The 18,542-nt window shown below is 41.7% G+C and overlaps 1 protein-coding gene across 4 annotated transcripts in view; it reads left to right on the plus strand.

The window, feature by feature from the left end:
• CPEB3 (cytoplasmic polyadenylation element binding protein 3) overlaps window positions 1-18,542 on the plus strand; it is a 171,338-nt gene that overhangs the window by 123,489 nt on the left and 29,307 nt on the right. For all 4 annotated transcript variants that reach the window (XM_040361804.1, XM_040361805.1, XM_040361803.1 and 1 more), the window contains 2 exons: window positions 10,587-10,754; window positions 11,575-11,664. In XM_040361804.1, the coding sequence (XP_040217738.1) occupies window positions 10,587-10,754; window positions 11,575-11,664 (258 nt within the window). The remainder of the gene's footprint in view (window positions 1-10,586; window positions 10,755-11,574; window positions 11,665-18,542) is intronic.

Genomic DNA, 18,542 nt, shown 5'->3' on the forward strand with positions numbered 1-18,542 from the left:
GAAAAAAGTGTACAAGGGGAAAGAAAACTATCCAAATCTGCCTGGCCCTATGTGAAAAAGTAAATTTTTTAAAGGTTTGTCTTACATTTGCCCAAAACAAATCTTGATTATCCCTAAGGCCCCATACACGCGGACCGTTTCCACGGATAAATCCTCTCAAAGATTTCCGCAGATTTCTATGCGATGGAGTGTACACACCATCGCATTGAAATCCGCACGGAAATCCTCTGGCGATGACGTGTCGCGCCGTCGCCGCGATTATGACGCGGCGACGGGCGCGACGCTGTCATATAAGGAATTCCACGCATGCGTCAAATCATTACGACGCGTGCGGGGAATCCCTTTGGACGGATGGATCCGGTGAGTCTGTACAGACGAGTCTGTACAGACGAGCGGATCCATCCGTTGGGATGGATTCCAGCAGATGGATTTGTTGTGCATGTCAGCAAATATCCGATCTGCTGGAATCCATCCCAGAGGAGATTTCTCCGCGGAAACAGATCTGCTGGGATTTATCTGCGGATGGATTCTATCGTGTGTATGGGGCCTAAGACTTTTGGGCAAATATTCTGTGGACTAATGAGCGCAAAGTTGAACTTTTTGGAAGGTGTGCATCCCATTACATCTGGCATAAAACGAATACAGCATTTCAGTAAAGAACATCATACCAACAGTCAAACATGTCAAGTCCACTTCTGCAAGGCATCATAAAACAAACAAATTAAGGTTTTGTAGTGGCCTTGTCTGAGTCCAGACTTGTATCCATGTGAGGGGCTGTGGCATGACCTTAAACAGGCTTCTCCTGCTGTAAATCCCTCCAATGTGGTTGCATTAACCACTTGCTGACTGCCTCATGTACTTATACGTCGGCAGAATGTCATGGGCAGGCAAAGCAACGTACAGGTGCGTTGCTTTGAATCTGCCACCTAGCGGGCTCGCGCCCAACGCAAGCTCCATGATCGTGCCCGTGGGAACTGCGTGTTTGTATATAATATATATATTATATACACACACACGCTATAATTTTATGACCCACCACCTAGTATCTAATGTTGAGTAGGTCCCCTCTTTGGTCACCAAAATAGCCCAGACCAGACTTGATTTTTTTTTTTCAGTACATCCCACAAATACTCTATTGGATTTTTGTAGTGTTGCAGGGATTTTTGTAGTGTTGCAGGGTGAATTATCCTGCTGAAAGATGCCCCTGTCAGGAAATGGTTTCCATGAAGGAGTGTACTTGGTCAGCAACAATGGTTAGGTAGGTGGTATGTGTCAAGTAACACTCGCATCAATGGCAGGTTTTCCAGCAGAATATTGCCCATAGCCCACTGCCAATACTGCATGCTTATGCTCTCTCCTTCCCAGGTAAGTTACTCTCACACCCCTGGGCATCCACATGATGTAAAAGAAACATGATTCATCAGAGCGGGTGAGCTCCTTCCATTGCTACGTGGTCCAGTACTGGTGATCAGGTGCCCATTATGGGCTCTTTTGACTGTGGACATGGGCCTGGCCAGTCTGCGGCTACGCAACCCCATACGCAATAAACTGTGATAACTATTTTTCTGCTTTCAACACATCAACTTGTGGGACAATAGGGCAGTGAGTTTTTTTGGGGGCAAAGTCTTTGTGCTGCCTGTCCTGTCCATGGCTGGCACAGTGTTTACAAGCCCAAATGCCAGTGCTACTTTAACAACTTGCAGACCGCCCGCCGTCATTGTACGTTGGCTGTTTGACATTGAATACCGTTTGTTTATGGCAGCAAATAGCTGCCATAACCCCAGTATCTTTTTAAACAGCGGGCGGTCCGCTTTCAGATAAAAGTGGTCTCTGCAGCGGATTTGTCGCAAGATCACTTTTATTGGGAGCGGAAGAGAGGGCACTGCCCTCAGTGGTCTCTGCCACTTACTGGAGCCGTCTGGGTCCTCTCCCCTGTGAGACATTGAGCCGAGTGAGGGAAAGGTGGCGCCCACTTGTCTCGGCTCCATATTATTGGATGATGAAATCTAAATCAAATGTCACTTCCGCCCAATGGTCTTAAAGGGGATTTTTTTTTTTGGGGGGGGGGGGGGGGAGTTGCACCTGCATATGAAAACTATGTTCAAACCACTGTAACTCAAAACTTGTAACCTGTAGAAATTTGTAAACGTCTATGAAGATTTTTAAGGGTCAAAGTTTGTCGCCATTCCATTGAAGCATGACATGTTGGGTAACAATTTACTTGGCAAGATCATCTTTTTCAAAATTGGGCTAACTTTACTGGTTGTCTTAATTTTTAATGAGTCGTTTTTTTTACCCCAAAAAAATCACTTGTAAGACTGTTGCGCAAATATCGTGTGACTTAAAGTATTGCAACGTCCGCCATTTTATTCTCTAGGATGTCTGAAAAAAATATATTATTATGTTTGGGGGTTCCAAGTAATTTTCTAGCAAAATTATTTTTAATTTCAACAGATCTCAAAAAGAGGCTCAGTCTTTAAGTTGTTAATAAGAGTTGGCATTAAACTGTAGGGTTGGGGGGGAATCTGTATTCATGGATTGTAATGTAAAATATCCAGCCTGACACCGACCCCACCATCTGTTATTCTAACAGTATAATGCCTACTCAGTTTAGTCTGGGTACTTTAGAAAAATGTTTTGCTGATGTCTTTAGTTGACCATAAACTATATAGTACAATCTGACTGCGAAACCTCCTTTCACTTTATGGAAACCTTATAATAGGAGGTCACCCCCTAAGCAATCCATTCACATTTGTATCCAATCAGGCAGTCCGTTGATGAAAGAGCTAAAGGAGATTGTACAATAAGATTGTAAATACCCATTTATATGAAGTGTTAGATCAAGGTCTACTTCCTGCCCCCCCAGCAACTTTAGCAAAAAGTGCAGTTTATTATATGAACAGTTCCAGTTTAATAAAAATGAGTATGGGTTTTGAAGATCTTTTCACTACTACCCCCCCTCTTCTTCTTTTTTTTTTTTTTTAGCTTTGTGAGCATGTGGAGAATGTCAACATTATATGGTATAGAAATAGTCAAAGCGTTGTTCAGAGGAGTGCCCTTATTTCTGCACTCCTGTGACCTAGATTCAGCCAACTCATTCAGCCGTAGACTCAAATCTGCTGACGTCACAGAACTGATCCATGCTCTGCCCAGATCTGCTTAGACTCTTGGAGCATCACTGAGAGCTTCAGCCAGCCATTCCTGCCTGGTGCTCTAGTGAGCTTTGGAGTTGAAGACCAAGAACTGAGCGATCAGCAGTCATGTGATCACTCAGTTCTCAGTCTTGGAGCCGGTGAGTATGCATGTTTGTTTTTTTTTGTTTTTTTTTATAACCCACACTTCTTCAACCTCTACAGACACCTCTACAGACTTTTTGTAGGAAAGCTTGAGAGTGTGGAGCAGTTGTTTGCAAACCCCATACAATCTACCCCCTAATAGTTGCAAATGCTGCTGAAACTAGTAGTATATCATTTTAATTTGTTTTTTTTTTATTAATGCGTGTGTCTCTAACATATTTTTTTTAATAATTGCTTCTTTTCTTTATTGTAACAAATCACAACACATACAACAAAAACAAACAGTAAGCACAAAATTAAAAATATAAAGAATGCCATATATACATAAAAATACATATAAATTACCCCCCCCCCCTCCTCAAGAGCCCCATCTGATTATTTCTCTTACTACTTTTTCCCTCTCTTCAACTCCCACTCCCCCCCCCCCCCAAGCGCAACCCTCCACCTACCTGAGGTAGAGGGAGACAGGGGGGTGGGGAAAGAGGAAAAAAAAACTCCCTATTTCGTGTCTCTTTAGATTCCACCACCTTATGACCTCCATACTATACAAAAAGGAGGGACTTAACACCCTGTAAACCAGAAAGAACTTAATAGTTCTTTATTTCGTGCCTGTGACATCTCTTTGGAACCCCACTTCCTATTCCTGTGACCCCCCCATCCCACCAAAATCATTAATAAGGTTAAAAAGAGAAAAAATAAAAAAGGGGGGGGGGGACTACTTCTCCCCTATTTCTTTCCTTTTCCCTACAACCCTCGGTGCTCTTCATGAAGTGTTAACTAATTTAGTTAATTCCCCCTCTCTACTGTGCAAATAATCCAGATACATTAGTGTTGTGGGAAAAAAAAAGGGGGGGGACCCAAAGTCCCTTTTTTCTTTTCCATATACGAAGTCCTCTCTCTCTGGTGCCCCCGTGGGGGGGGAGAAAAAAAAGAGAAGAAAAATAACCCCCACATAGTCTCACCCTCCCCTCCATGCCCGCCCCTGAACCTCCCTGCCCCAGGTTAGTCCATCCCTATTTCAGAAGAGTAATATATACATCCCGCCCATACATCTTGAAATTTATCCTGTTGGTCCTTAACCATATGTACCCATCTCTCTGCTTCCATTATCCTCTCTACCTCCCTTTTCCATTCCATTATATTGGGGACTCTGGATTGTTTCCAATATGTAGGTATCAATGCCTTTGCTGCATTTAAGAGGTGTGGTTTAATGCTTCTTTTATAAAACTTTATAGATAATGGCATCCCATGAAACAGGAAATGTAATGGGGATTGCTCAATAGGTCTTCATGTCAATTTGTTTATCCAAGGGGATATCTCATCCCAAAAACTCCTAATCTTGGGACACTGCCACTATATATGAAGAAATTAACCTCTTTGGTTACACCCCCTCCAACAATTGGCATCCATCGATGGATAGATCTGTACCAAACGAGTCGGTGTATGGTACCATCTAGTCAAAAACTTATAAGACATCTCTTGTATATAAGAACTTATTGAGGACTGGTGTGTTGTTTCGATCAACCTCTTTATTTGTTATGCTGTAAAATTGAGGCCCAACTCCCTCTCCCATTCACGGATATAGTATGGAGTCGTCTTATTTTGAGTACTCTGAACCAATCTATGCATCCGGGATAACATATGGCTCGGTTCCACGAGGTTAGCACACCATTCCTCAAAAGTAGTCATAGAGTTTACTGATCTAATTTGATGTTTCCATTTGTTAAACGGTCTGTCAGCTGTCGGTATTTCCAATCCATCATTGATACCTCCCCCAGCTTTTGAACCAGATCCCCCAAGGAGAGAAATTTCCTTTGTGGGGTCACCCCTGCACAATCCCCCCCCCCCAATCCTCTAAACTTCCCTTCTTTTCCCCAGGGGAGAACCATGGGAACCCCTCCAAAGGAGTTATAGGCGATATTGGAGGAGCAATCTTTCCTGTCTTATTCATTCTGTCCCAAATGGATAACATTGTTACCGTTAATGGTGAAACATATTCCGACAACCCCCTATATGCAGTCTGGACCCAAGGTGCTCCCCCCAGGTCCCTTCCTGCCAACGTTTTCTCCAGGAATACCCATACTTTACCCTTCGAATCATGTCGCCAATTCATAATACGGACCAGGGCCATGGCTCTATATAATAAAGTGCCATGTCTGGGAGACCTACCCCCCCTTCCCTCTTTGATCTTTTCAAGATATCATACGCCAGCCTGGGATGTTTATCCCCCCAGACAAAAGCCCTAAAAGCTTTCCTTATTTGTTTGAAAAATATTTGTGGGAGAGTTATAGGTATGACATACAGGACATAAATAAGCCATGGAATTACACTAGTTTTAAGGGCACTTACTCTCCCAAACCATGTCAATGTATGGCTTCTCCATTTCTGTATATCTCTTAGTATTGATGAGAGCAGGGGTACATAATTCAACTCGTATAGGCGTTTAAAATCTGGGGCTATATGTGTTCCCAGATAAAATATAGAGTCTGAATGCCACACGAAGGGAAAGGATCTTTGCAACTTTTTTCCTCATCCCCAAGGGCACCTGATTCGGCATCAACACCGAATTTCTCTGTTTATTTTAAAATTAGAGATACAACCAAACCTGTCTCTCTCTCATCAATTCCGTCAGAGACTCTTGAGGCGTGGAAAGATATAACAATAGATCCTCCGCATATGCGGATATCTTGGGTTCCATTGATCCAATAACTATCCCTTTAATCCCCCTATTCCCTCTAATCATACACAAAAATGGTTCCAGTACCATAGCAAACAATGGGGATAATGGGCACCCCTGCCTAGTCCCATTCCTTACTTCGAAATAGTCTGATAGTCCACGGTTAACTTTGACCCTTGCTCTGGGTTCTGCATACAATGCCATCACCCATCCCATCATTCTCTCCCTCAGGCCCATCTCCCTCAGAACTCCGAATGTCTCTAACATATTTAAGTGCCTGCTGTTCCTTACTTTTATGTATTGTATATTGTTTTGTTTATTTTCTATAGGCTCCCTCTAGTGGATATCTATATATACAGCAGGGTATTTGACATACCTTTTGACCCACTGCTGAAAAGAACATAGAACATTTGTTAATACAAGTCATCCATGGTTGATTAAAATGAGAGATATAGTACTCTAATTTATATGTGTTAGTCTTGTGAGCTGCTATGTGCAATTAATATAAAAAAGAAAAGCTGCCAACATCCCAACTCACTCCCTTTTAAAATGCGTACAAATATCACTTTTCAAACTAGTTCAGTGCTTTCTCAATAAATATAAAGTTCAACAATCTGTGTTGTTCCTAAAGGTATACTAACATTGTTCGATTTTGCACGATGTATATTTTTTCACAATTTGTTAGTATTTTGTGTACTTTGCTACAGTTTGATACACACTACAAATGGGCAAATAATTTTCTAATAGTTGGAGAAAGCCCTGCACTAGTTGGGGAAAGGTAATAAGAAATAGTTGTTGCTCTGTGTGCATATATAATTCTAGACCAGTGTTTCTCAACCTTTTTTCAGTTGCGGCAAAAGTTTTAAAGCTGTAAAGTTCTGCAAAATGTTAAGGCACCCCATTCTAAAATGTAAAAAGCTAAACAAATGGTTTTACTTATCACAGCATCATCCACATACATAGGACACCCAACATTAGAGGTGATCTATTCTTAAAATGCACACTGGTACTGAATAGTATTCCAGCATTTCTCTTTCCCCTCCTTTTCTCTTCCTATCTTGGCTAACGTGACCTTAGTGCTGATGGAGAGGAGCAAACAAGGAAGTACTCGGGCATTCGACATCCACCTTATCAACCTATGAATTAATTGTTTGTTGGGCACCATGCAGGTCTGCTGCCAGTATCCTAAGTTGTAATGTTGCACAATAAAAACATGTGTAACAAAAAAGCAGGCTTGATCCACCCACTGGCTTGTTGACATTTTTTTGAGCAATTGGGGGCAATTGTCTGGGCATTTTTTCAAGGCACGCCAGAAACATTTGGCCTTCTGGTTGAAAAAAGTTGGACAATAAATAAATTTTACCTCTGAATAGGCATTTCCTTGCCTGGAATGTGGCAATTCTCCTGGAGAACAGAGTTCATCTATGACCGTGTACACTTTCCCCCAAAAATTATGGAGAATTTGGGGCAAGTTTTTAGGCATTTTGTCAAGACCCCTGAAGAACCCAGAAGGCACCACAGGGTGAGAGAAAGAAAGGAGAGGTGATCACCATATCATTGAGCCCAATGTGCTGGCCACATCCCTATAATATAGAATAAACAATATACCCGCTGGAATGGGACTTTAAAAGGGATGTACATAGAAATGGTGTTTATTAGAATCGAAAATGTCAACAGACATGCGTACAAAAATTTAAAAAACACATGAACCAAGGTGACTGTAGCCCATGTAAGTAACAATACAGACGTCAATAAGACATATAACAAAAGACAAAAAACAAAGAAACACAAAAAGAATGGCACTGAAACTCTCCTATAAATGATGATCCCTGGTACCCCCAGAAGGCACCACGGGGTGACACGGCACCCTGGTTGAAAAAGGCTCTTCTAGATTATGCATACACAATAATGATTTTGTTTATTTAGGATAACCATTAGACCTAGCAGACAGTAATGGGTGGGTGGACTTGGCACTGAGCCTTTACAAACTTGTGAAATCAAGGTTTTGCACTGAATGGGCTCATTCACATGTGCTTTGTTTAGCAACGTAAGCAAATGGTACAAATTTGTGCCTGGGCCTGTATTTTGGACCATATTTTACCCTGAACACAAGTGTTGGTACGAACGTTTGCATATATCGTATATGGGCTGTTGTGGCCGCCACCTCTGCTCAGGACCAAAACTGTAATATTGCAAATAAGGTAGCCAGCGCCACCGCTGATTACACACAGATTATATGTCTGCTCTAAATGAGTCATCCGTGTGGCGCGGCATGTGCAGAATGATCTGTCTTCAGCCAGTCAGAGTCAACTGAAGTTAGCTAGTTGTGCATCAGCAGCACACTTGCCTAATTCAGGGTTAATCTGTAAACATCAATGGTATTTAATCAGCAGCGGCTTTGTTGCTGTCTACACATGTTGATATTTACAGAACGCCCAGTGCAGGAAACTTTGCAATTTTGCACATATCGGCGCACCTGGTATGAACATACAGTATCCTTAAAGCGGGGGTTCACCCTAAAAACAATTTTCTAACATTACTGTACGTTGAGCTCACTCTCGACATTGACAGTATGACCTTTTTTTTTTTTTGCTGTACATACCTCGTATAGCTAATTTCGTTCCTATGCAGCAGTTAGTGATTGACGTGATGACAAAAACTACCCCCCCCCCCCGTCACATAAGGAGCGTCACGAGTTAACGAAAGAAGCCGAACGTCGGTGCGCAGGCGCCGTATAGTGCCGATTCGACGTTCGGCTTCTTTCGGCAATTCGTGCTTAGGTTGAGTCTGGGAGCTGCTATTTCGGGTTTATTTGTTGTGTACTGCAAAGACTGAAGTCTTACTAGATTTTGGCATTTATGGAACCGAGAGGAAGTAAAAAGCTCTCTATACATGCTGAAGCTACACTGATATGGCTGGTTTAGAATGTGCTACTTTTCAAGGGATAATACAGTAAAAAACAGTAAATTCCGGAACAGATATTGGCAATAGTATTCATGGTATGCAAAATTGCTGCATTACTTTTAAATTGTATAATAAAGGTAGTATTCAGCAAAAGGCTTCACCTTACCGGGAATGGCGGCGGCAGTACCAGGGAGTCCATCCAAAAACTGGCTTGGTTGCTGACATTACAGCTCCCTGGACAACCAAGTGTCCATATAATAAGTCAGCAGCTACAGTATTTGTAGCTGCTGAATTTGGTTAATTTTTTTTTCCTCAGGCGGAACACCTCATAAAGTGAAATTTGAAAACCTATATAACTGTTGCCTGAGGGTTAATTTTCACTGCTTTTGAAGCAGTATGCATTGCTTTAATACACGCTGACAGACATTTTCAAATATGCTGCATTGAGTTTTGAAAGGATCACAGTCTGTTAATTTGATGTATTCAGCAAGGCAGCTAATTTAAAAATAAAAAAAGTTTAGTTCTTGCACAGTGTTTATATGAGAACATGCTCAACTTTAATTCATCGGTTCCTGTAGTTACAATTTTTTGCTTTTGTACCAATTTCATAGATTCTTCATGGGTCAGTCTGTCTAGTAAGCCTGAGTGTACTAATTTTCAATGCTGATTTATGCCATATTTTAAAGCATGTGTAAGGTCTTTGATTGTGCTTGTCTAGATGTGCTGTGCACTGTAACCTCTTTGATCCAATAACTGTTATCAAAGATTCTACCAGTGATAGTATTAATTTCATGTATTTTAGTGAAATCATGACTGCAATCCATAATCTACCAGTTAAAGGTTTCCTCCTTTTCACACTACTTTTTTTTTTTTTTTTTATCCCAACTTTGCTCCAAATTACAGTATTTCCTATTTTCAAAATATTGTGCAATTTACATGAAAAGATGTATATACAGAAAGTATACTGCTTTACGAATTGTAAAGAACATCTCCAAATACAAGTTAATTTACAAACTCCTAGAGACGAATAGGCAACATGTTTAAAGGATAAGTTCACTTAAAAAAAAAAAAAATCACAAATACACTTTTACAATTTTTTGCAGGTAAACGAAAATGTGCATATATTTATTTTGAGCCTGTAAAGCATTGCGCCAGCGATCAGCAGATTGCTGGTGCCATGCAGGTCTCCTGCAGATCTGTCGGTGTATCTGTGTGCCCATACGAGCAAGTGGATACACTGACAGGAAGAATCGATGAACTACCACGGTACTTCATAGAGCTGTGGTTCGTTTGGAACTACAAGCTGACAGACGCAAAGAATGTTGGGGCTTGTAGTTCATTTACACACACAGCTGTGTGAATGGCACGGCCATATGGGCGGAGAGGATTTCAAAAAGCGGCAGCTAGTATGGGGAACTTCTCCCTGTACTGCTGTCAGGGTGGGGAATGGTGGAATCGGGAAGTGGCTGCAGCATTGGGAACATGTTACATGTTCCACCCTAAAATGTGTGAACTTATCCTTTAATTTGCATCATGTAATACAATGGGAAGGAAAGCTGAAAGTTTGGTTAACCCAAAATTTTAAAACAGTGTTTCAGTTTAACTCAAAATGGTAAATGAAGCCTCTTTCTGAAGAATATGAGACTATTTTTATTATGTGTATTTGTAGGATTACTGGAGCATTAACCATAGTTTCTCTTGCCTCCCAGGTCGATCTTCACTCTTCCCATTTGAAGATGGCTTCCTCAGTGATGGTCATGGAGACCAATCCTTGTCGTCTGGTCTGAATTCTCCAACTCACTGTCAAAATGGTGAAAGGGTCGAGCGCTACTCTCGGAAGGTGTTTGTTGGAGGGCTACCTCCTGACATTGATGAAGGTACTGTTGCTTTCTTTGATTTGAGCAGTTCTAACTGTACATTTTGAAGCCATCACATGTCAATGTGGAAAGCTTGTGGATGGCCCATTCTCCTGATGATCAGACCAAATGCTTCGAAAACTAAAACATTTCATTGGGGAGGGGGGTTTAATACTTGGCAATATTTGTTGGTGCATGCAAAAATGTCAGTTCAAATTAATGTTAATTAAGGGTGGATAAATTGCCATAGAAATCTTGAGCCATCCAGATTTAAGCTGGACCTGGCCTCAAATAGTGAAGCTTTGCCATGTTTTATAGAATTGTTAGTATGGCTTAAGGTGATAATCAAACCAAAAGCACACATTTTATTATATTGCAGCCACCCCACCCCACACTGAGTGGCTTTCCTAAGAGCCGGTTCACACTTCCGTGGCACGACTTCGGGGGCGAATCTGCAAGTCGTCCTGAAGACGACTTCAGAGGCGACCTGCAAAACGACCTCTGTATAGAAGTCAATGCAGGTCGCCCCGAGCCGCCCCCAAAGTCGTGCAAGAACCTTTTTCTAAGTCGGAGCGACTTGCGTCGCTCCTATTAGAACAGTTCCATTGCATCGAATGGGACGCGACTCGTCAGGCGGCTGAGCCGCCTGATGAGTCCCCCCAGTGTGAACCGGCTCTAAATATGACAAACCTCTGGTCTAAATTAACAGTCTTCATCATTACATTAGAAACTACAGAACAATTTTATGCTTAGCCTGGAGTTTATTATAATAATCTGTCTTTAAGATAGTTACCATTTTATATTTTTTGCTCTCTGTTTATAGTTTTGTTGTTGTTTCCAGATGAGATCACAGCAAGCTTCAGACGGTTTGGACCGTTGGTTGTGGATTGGCCACATAAAGCAGAAAGTAAATCTTACTTTCCACCAAAAGGTAATATATTTGAGTTTAGCAGTGCAGGTTATTTCACCTAAACTTAATGCACAAAGTATGTGTCGCTGTGCTTTGATTTTTTGTTTTAATTCACTGAAGGTGTTATTCATAAACTTAATTTGCATTCACCAATTTTTTTGTATGTGAAAGTTCCTACATGATTATTGCACTCCAAAACACCAGCTTTGTCTTGTCATTAACCCTGAGGTTTTATAATAACGTTCCATGAGAAATTATTTTTCAAGGGTTAACACGCAACCACAGTGCATCTGATCACCACAGAACAAAAACTCTATTTCAAGAAATTTTTAGTATTCAAAGAAAATTCACCCATCTCCATGCTTTATTTGGCTGATAAATTATTTAGAAAAAACACCCACTAGCATTTCTGGCTGTGGCCATCTGAGTAAGGGTATATGATTCATGTAGCATTTACTTCCTGGAATCCATCTGCCCTTGGTTCAGGCATGCAGGCAGGAGGGTGTGCTTATCTGAGAAAACCCCTCCCTCCTCTCCTGACGACTCCTGGCATGTATGACATCATTTGCCTAGGCATGGAAAGCAGGAAGTAGCTGAATAAATGTGGGGGGGGGGGGGTTATAACGAGCAAGAATGATATAACTTTCCTATCCATTTTAAATAACTATTCATTTAAAGAACTAAAAATTGCCCAATTATTATTATCCACTTCAGCTCTGGAAGATTTTACCCCCTTCATGACCAGGCCATTTTTTTTAGATTTGTCACTGTGCTCCTTTAACTGATTGCTCGGTCATGCAATGCTTTACTCCAAAAAAAATGGTATCATCTTTTCACACAAATTGAGCTTTCTTTTGGTGGTATTTGATCACCTCTGGGTTTTTGGTGTGATATAAATAATAAAAAAAAAACAATTGGGGGGGAAAAAAAAACTTTCTGCTCTAAAACATATTCAAAAAAACTAAATCGAATTTCTTAAAGCGGTGGTTCACCCTCCTTCACATCATTAGACCATTACATTCGGCATCGTAGCGCGAGCTACGGTATGCCGGTCTTAAATTTTTAATCCCCGTACTCACTGTGCTATCGATGATTGAAGAATCCGACTCCCGCGGGGAATGGGCGTGCCTATGGAGAGGGAGGATGATTGACGGCCGGCTCTGGCACGTCACGCTCCCCGAAGACAGCCGGAGTAGGTCTCGGCTATTCACGGCGCCTGCGCACAGGCGCCGTGAATAGCCAAGCCTATTTCGGCTATTTCCGGAGAAGCGTGACGTGCCAGGGCCGGCCGTCAATCACCTTCTCTCACCATAGGAACGCCCATTCCCCGGATTCTTCAATCATCGATAGCACAGTGAGTACGGGGATAAAAAATGTAAGACCGGCATACCGTAGCTCGCTCTACGATGCCGAATGTAATGGTCTAATAAAAAAAAACATTTTTTTTTTTTTTTAACAGGGTGAACCCCCGCTTTAAGTTTTGGCAAAAATATCTTATGCTACATGTTTTTGATAAATAAATCCCAACGTGTATATTGATTGGTTTGTGTGAAAGTAATGGCGCCTACAAACCTATGATCTAATCTATATACTGGATTTATTTTTTATAAGAATGGCGGCAATCGGCATCTGATAATGGGGCTGACGCTGTGGGGAACCACCAACATCAGTGCCATTAATACAGTGATCAGTGCTAAAATATACACGGTCACTGTACTAATGACACTGGCGTTGGAAGGGCGTTAACATCTAGGGCAATATGTGCCTTACTATGTGTACTGTGTATAAAGTGTGCTGCTTTTTTACTAATGATCTACCTGTGTACTGAGCTCTGTGTTGCATGTCAACGCAGAGCTCTCGGCGTGAATGTACAAAGCCGATCAGCAGGTCCTGGCCATGCATCGTTGTCCGGTATTGTTGACAGGCTACCGCTGTGTATAATCGTAGCAGGAGCTGGCCGTGATGCATGCAACGTACTAATACATTGCTTTGCCTACAGCGGTAACCTGTCCGCATTACAATGTGGTTGGTCATTGAGTGGTGATTATTATTATTATTCATATATATTATAAACGGAGACAGTAAAGTTACAATACAGGAGAGTTAGGAGGGCCCTGCTCCTGAGCATTTGCAATCTAATTTAGGAGGGGCAAGTGAAACCAAAGATAATAACTGAGCGGGGTGAACTGATGGGGGGAATTAAAAATAAAAATGTAAAAAAATAAATAAATCGGTATATGTATGTAAATTAAATATTAAATACAAAGCTATAATGGTGGGCAGAATGAAGGGAACTCATACTTGGTCAGTTGACCCAGTGGTCTTTGGCTTATTTCAGATGAATCTTCCATGCAGAATTTTCTGATATGTATGGTTGGTGCTGCATATGCAGTTATTTTTTGCAGATCCCTCTCTAGGCTGAAAATTCGTTTTTCTTTGTACTATGCTTTCTTGTATTTTTAAGTTACCAGCAGAATTTCACTGTGATAGACATTAGTAATTGACTTTAGTAAGAAACCTCTCTGCACTCTGTTTGCTTTTACTGTTTATAAAAATATTGCAGCACCAGCCACGTGAATGGTGAGCCTGTTTTCTATTTCTGTCCCGACTCTAATAAGGGAAACCACTTTCATATTCTCTGCCAGAAGCCTGTGTCGTGGAAGGTACCAGACAAAATGCTGTATGGCGCAGCTGTCGGCATTTATTAATAACTTTGTTGTTTTTCGTCAGGCTTCAGGAAAGACTTTTTGCCACTACATGCTTGTTGTAGCAGCTGTCTTACTTGTGTTGGGCTTTGTTTGTACATATGAATTAAAACCTAAACTACAGTATGGAGGCATTCCCTTTGGACCTCATAAACCTTTATTCCAGCAGTTAGATTTACTTGCGGGATAATATCTATTCTCCCTTGCAATACTTTTGACAGAACTTTTCTGCCAGTTTTCCCTGAGGAAGTTGGTTTTGTCCCTGCGAAACGCATCACAAGCCTTTGTGTGGCATATCCCATTTTACCATCTGGGGGTCTGTTCATTTGTAACTGGCAATACATGTAACTGCATCTCTTTTTATAATCACCTATGTGTTAACATGATAAATAACAGTTTAACATACATTGTGCTTTTTATTTTTGTATGTGGATGATGGCGCTGTAGTTATAATAGTTGTAATATGGATTACGCGTAGCTAATAAGCACGCATCCACTCTAATGGTATAATGCATCTTGCCTATCGCTCTATTTCCTGCATATCCCCAAGTAAACGGACACAGGACCACAGCTTGCTTCCTCATCTCGGTACCATCGCACGACTGCCTCCACGAGCACCGCCCTTGTTTGTTTTTTATTCATAGACAACAAAAGCAATAACAGGAAGTCATGGCCCCAACAGCCAATCGCTTCCTCCATGGGAAATGACTTCACAAGATATGACCTCACAGGGTATGACTGTCAACACAGGAAATCCTTCCAACAGGATGAGTTTATACAACAACCAATGAACAATGACTAGGGCAGTCTAATGGGCGTGCTTGGGCAGGGACAACGTGTATGTTTTCCCACAGCCTGTACCTGGAAGTCATGCTTTTCAACCAGACAAAGGAAGCCGCATGGTTTTGAAATAGCATCCATGTTTCCAAGCCAGGCGGCTTCCTTTGACCATAACAATTTAAATGCTCCCGTTTTATCATTGGTATGAATCCTTATTCTGCGTTATTTAGAGAACACCACATTCCCGGATTAAACTACCGTTTCTGCTGATGGAAGATTATCTGCAGGGGCATGCCCTGGCCCCCCGAATGTGTTGATCAGGCACACAGGGGTGACATGAGTATACATCTACTTATAACCGATCATGTCTTTGCAGAAGGAACACATCCCCCCCCCCCCCCAGACGAACTTTCTGTGCACAGGGGCCCTTTCGCTGGCAGACATATTCCCACTCTGCAAACACCTCTCTCCAACCTCAAGAAGTTTTCCCACTACCAGACGGGACTCAACCCGCGTCAGTCTGCCCCAGTCAGCTCTTTAGAGCGAGCTGCGGGAGTACTAACTCTGGGAGACACTATGACAATACATATTAAATACATCTTCATAAAATTTCCACAACATAGCGCCAACAGTTTACGCAGCACTTTACAACTTGAGGGTAGACCGTACAAATACAATACACTTTAATACAGTAGGAATCAGAGGGCCCTGCTCCTTTTAAGGGCTTGAAATCTAATTATCTTTTTTAATTTACAAAAAAACTAAAACAAATTCAATTGACCTTTTTCTTAATCAATATTCAGCTGTCACATGACCCAGCTCTTTCCCAGCCCATCTGCAAGGAAACATATGCACGAGGAGCTTCTAGTCCTCTGCTGCTGATCACATGTTCAAATAAAAAAAAAATCTTGGAATACAGAGTAAAAATAAATCTCAAACTGTTTTAAATTGGCATACAGTGTGTGTGTGTGTGTGTGTGTGTGTGTGTATATATATATATATATTATGTATATGTATGTGTGTATATATGTATATATATTAGGGCTGTGCAAATTAACTTTTAATTCATTGATTAATCTTTAATTTTTTTGATCGATTAAAGTTCTTTTGATTGGTACTCACCTCTCCGCCGGCTTCTGGGCCTTCAGGGAGTTCCGTCGGAGATCCAGTAACGTCACTGACACCGGCGGGGCTTGCCGTGTCCATCTGCTCCTTTGCTGTGCCTTCATATCTGCATGCCGGCGGGACCTTACTATCTGCCACACGCAAGGGCTGTTACACTTCCCTCTATCAACCTGGGATTGTACAACCATCCACTGGGAGTTGTGATGGTTCCCTTCATGGGACATCTACATGCCGACGGACTGATGTTAACCTCTCCTCATCTGGATTCAGCAGTATCATACTTGGCTACATGTTTTTATAACTGCTTTTGGTACCGTTTGGTATTACTCGCACCATTTTTTACAGTTTATGTAGCTACATCGATTTTATCTCCAGTGCAATATTTATTTGGTTACCTACTTGAAGACTATAAAAGTTTTAATGCTATTCCCATCGAGCGCTGCCTTTGTGTGTTTTTTGTATCCTGCTATCCATTTTTCCAGTGGTTGGTAGCTGCATTGGGAATAAGCCTGCAAGGAGGACATCCGCTAAAAGTAGTTGGATCTGTATGTGCGTTTTATAATTAATCGAAATTAGTCGATTAATAGATTTAAAAAAAAACGATTAATCGAACAGAAAATTTTTGATCAGTAACAGCCCTTTTATATATATTTATATATATATATATATATATATATATATATTATATATAATTTTGTTTTTTGTGGAAATAACATGGTGTGGGCAGATGCAGGCTGTGTCATGCCCTTTCAGCCTGTCTTGGAATAACAGGGAGGTCAAGCCACCATTAATCTACATGTGATCTTCTGCCCCCATTGTGTTTAGCTGGTTAGAGACCATGTAAGGAGGGAGGGAGTGGGCTGTCATTTACCACTGTGTATGCACTGTGTATACACTCTATAGTACTATGGGCTTCTCAGATGTGATGGGGAGGAAATACTCAGCATAGAAACTCTCTGAAAACAGACCACCACAGCTGCAAAATCCCTAGCTGAATTGGGGATATGGACAGAAGGGAGCAGCAGCATCAGCCAGTTTTTTTGCAGAATGCAAATGGTCTTTTATGATACGGGTTTAGTGGCACTTTACGTGGTAACCTCAGACACCTCTCGCCTTTTCCCTTTTCACCCCACTATGGAACAACCCTACCCTAACTCCCTTCCACATACTTCCTGATCCCTCAAAGCTGGGCTAAATTCAAGGATACATCGTGAGTGATGGGAAACTGATGTCTTTTTGAAGCCATCAGACCTAAATTTAACCTACCTCTGTATTACCAATTTGGATATGCAGCTATCCTATGCCTTCTGTAGTCAGGACTTGTCTCTAGTCTGTTCTCCCATAGAAAATCTGCTACACATCGACTGTCTCCTCAAACCAGCTACGTCATTTTACTAACTACTCTTTAATACTTTTTCTGATATTTCTGGGATATTCCGGTCATTGATGTCGGACTGACATTTGGAACTTCCCGTTTACACAATTTGTCTTTGCCAGGGATAGGCTGTTCCAATTCAAAATCCTCCACCATGCATATATCGAACCCTTTCCAGGTTTCACAACTTGAACCCAGCCTTTTGCTGGCACTGTCCCCAACCTGAGGGAGACTTTGTTCATGTTTTGGGCAGAGGTGCTGGACGTCATCAACACCGTTGCCTTGTCTCACTTCATTGATTTTGGATCCAAAGCTGTATCTGCTGGGCCTTTGTGGAGCATATGGCCCCTGCAGATGTTGACAGAACATTTCTAGGCTTGCTTTAATGTAGCACCAGGAAATTAATTACGATGCATTGGGGAAAAAAAAGCAGCTCCTCCCCTTATAATCTTTTGAAAACACTTGGTCAACTATAACTTCCCACTTCACCTTGTCTATGAAAATTGTATATGCTCACCCCGCCCCCCCCCCCCCATGTGTGGGCTCAGTGGCTGGAAGATCCCTACACAGCAGTGGCTATGAGCCACCCATGACCCCTCCACCCCCTTTTGGCTCTGGAAGTCAGATCCCATTCTCTTGTATCCCTACATTCCCAACCCTCCTAATGTTTTAACTATGAGATGGCAACTTGTACCTAAACCAATTGTTTGTTTTTGTAATTGTCAACCCTCCCTCGGTTTTTCACAAGTGTGCTTCCTTGCCCAGGTAATTGCACTAGCAGTATGTGTTTATTTCTTTATCGTACATCACGGGACACAGAGCGGCATTCATTACTATATGGGTTATATGGAGTACCTTCAGGTGTAGACACTGGCAATCTCAAACAGGAAATGCCCCTCCCTATATAACCCCCT

Source organism: Rana temporaria, chromosome 8, assembly GCF_905171775.1.
Source record: "Rana temporaria chromosome 8, aRanTem1.1, whole genome shotgun sequence".
Taxonomy (NCBI): Eukaryota; Metazoa; Chordata; class Amphibia; order Anura; family Ranidae; genus Rana; species Rana temporaria.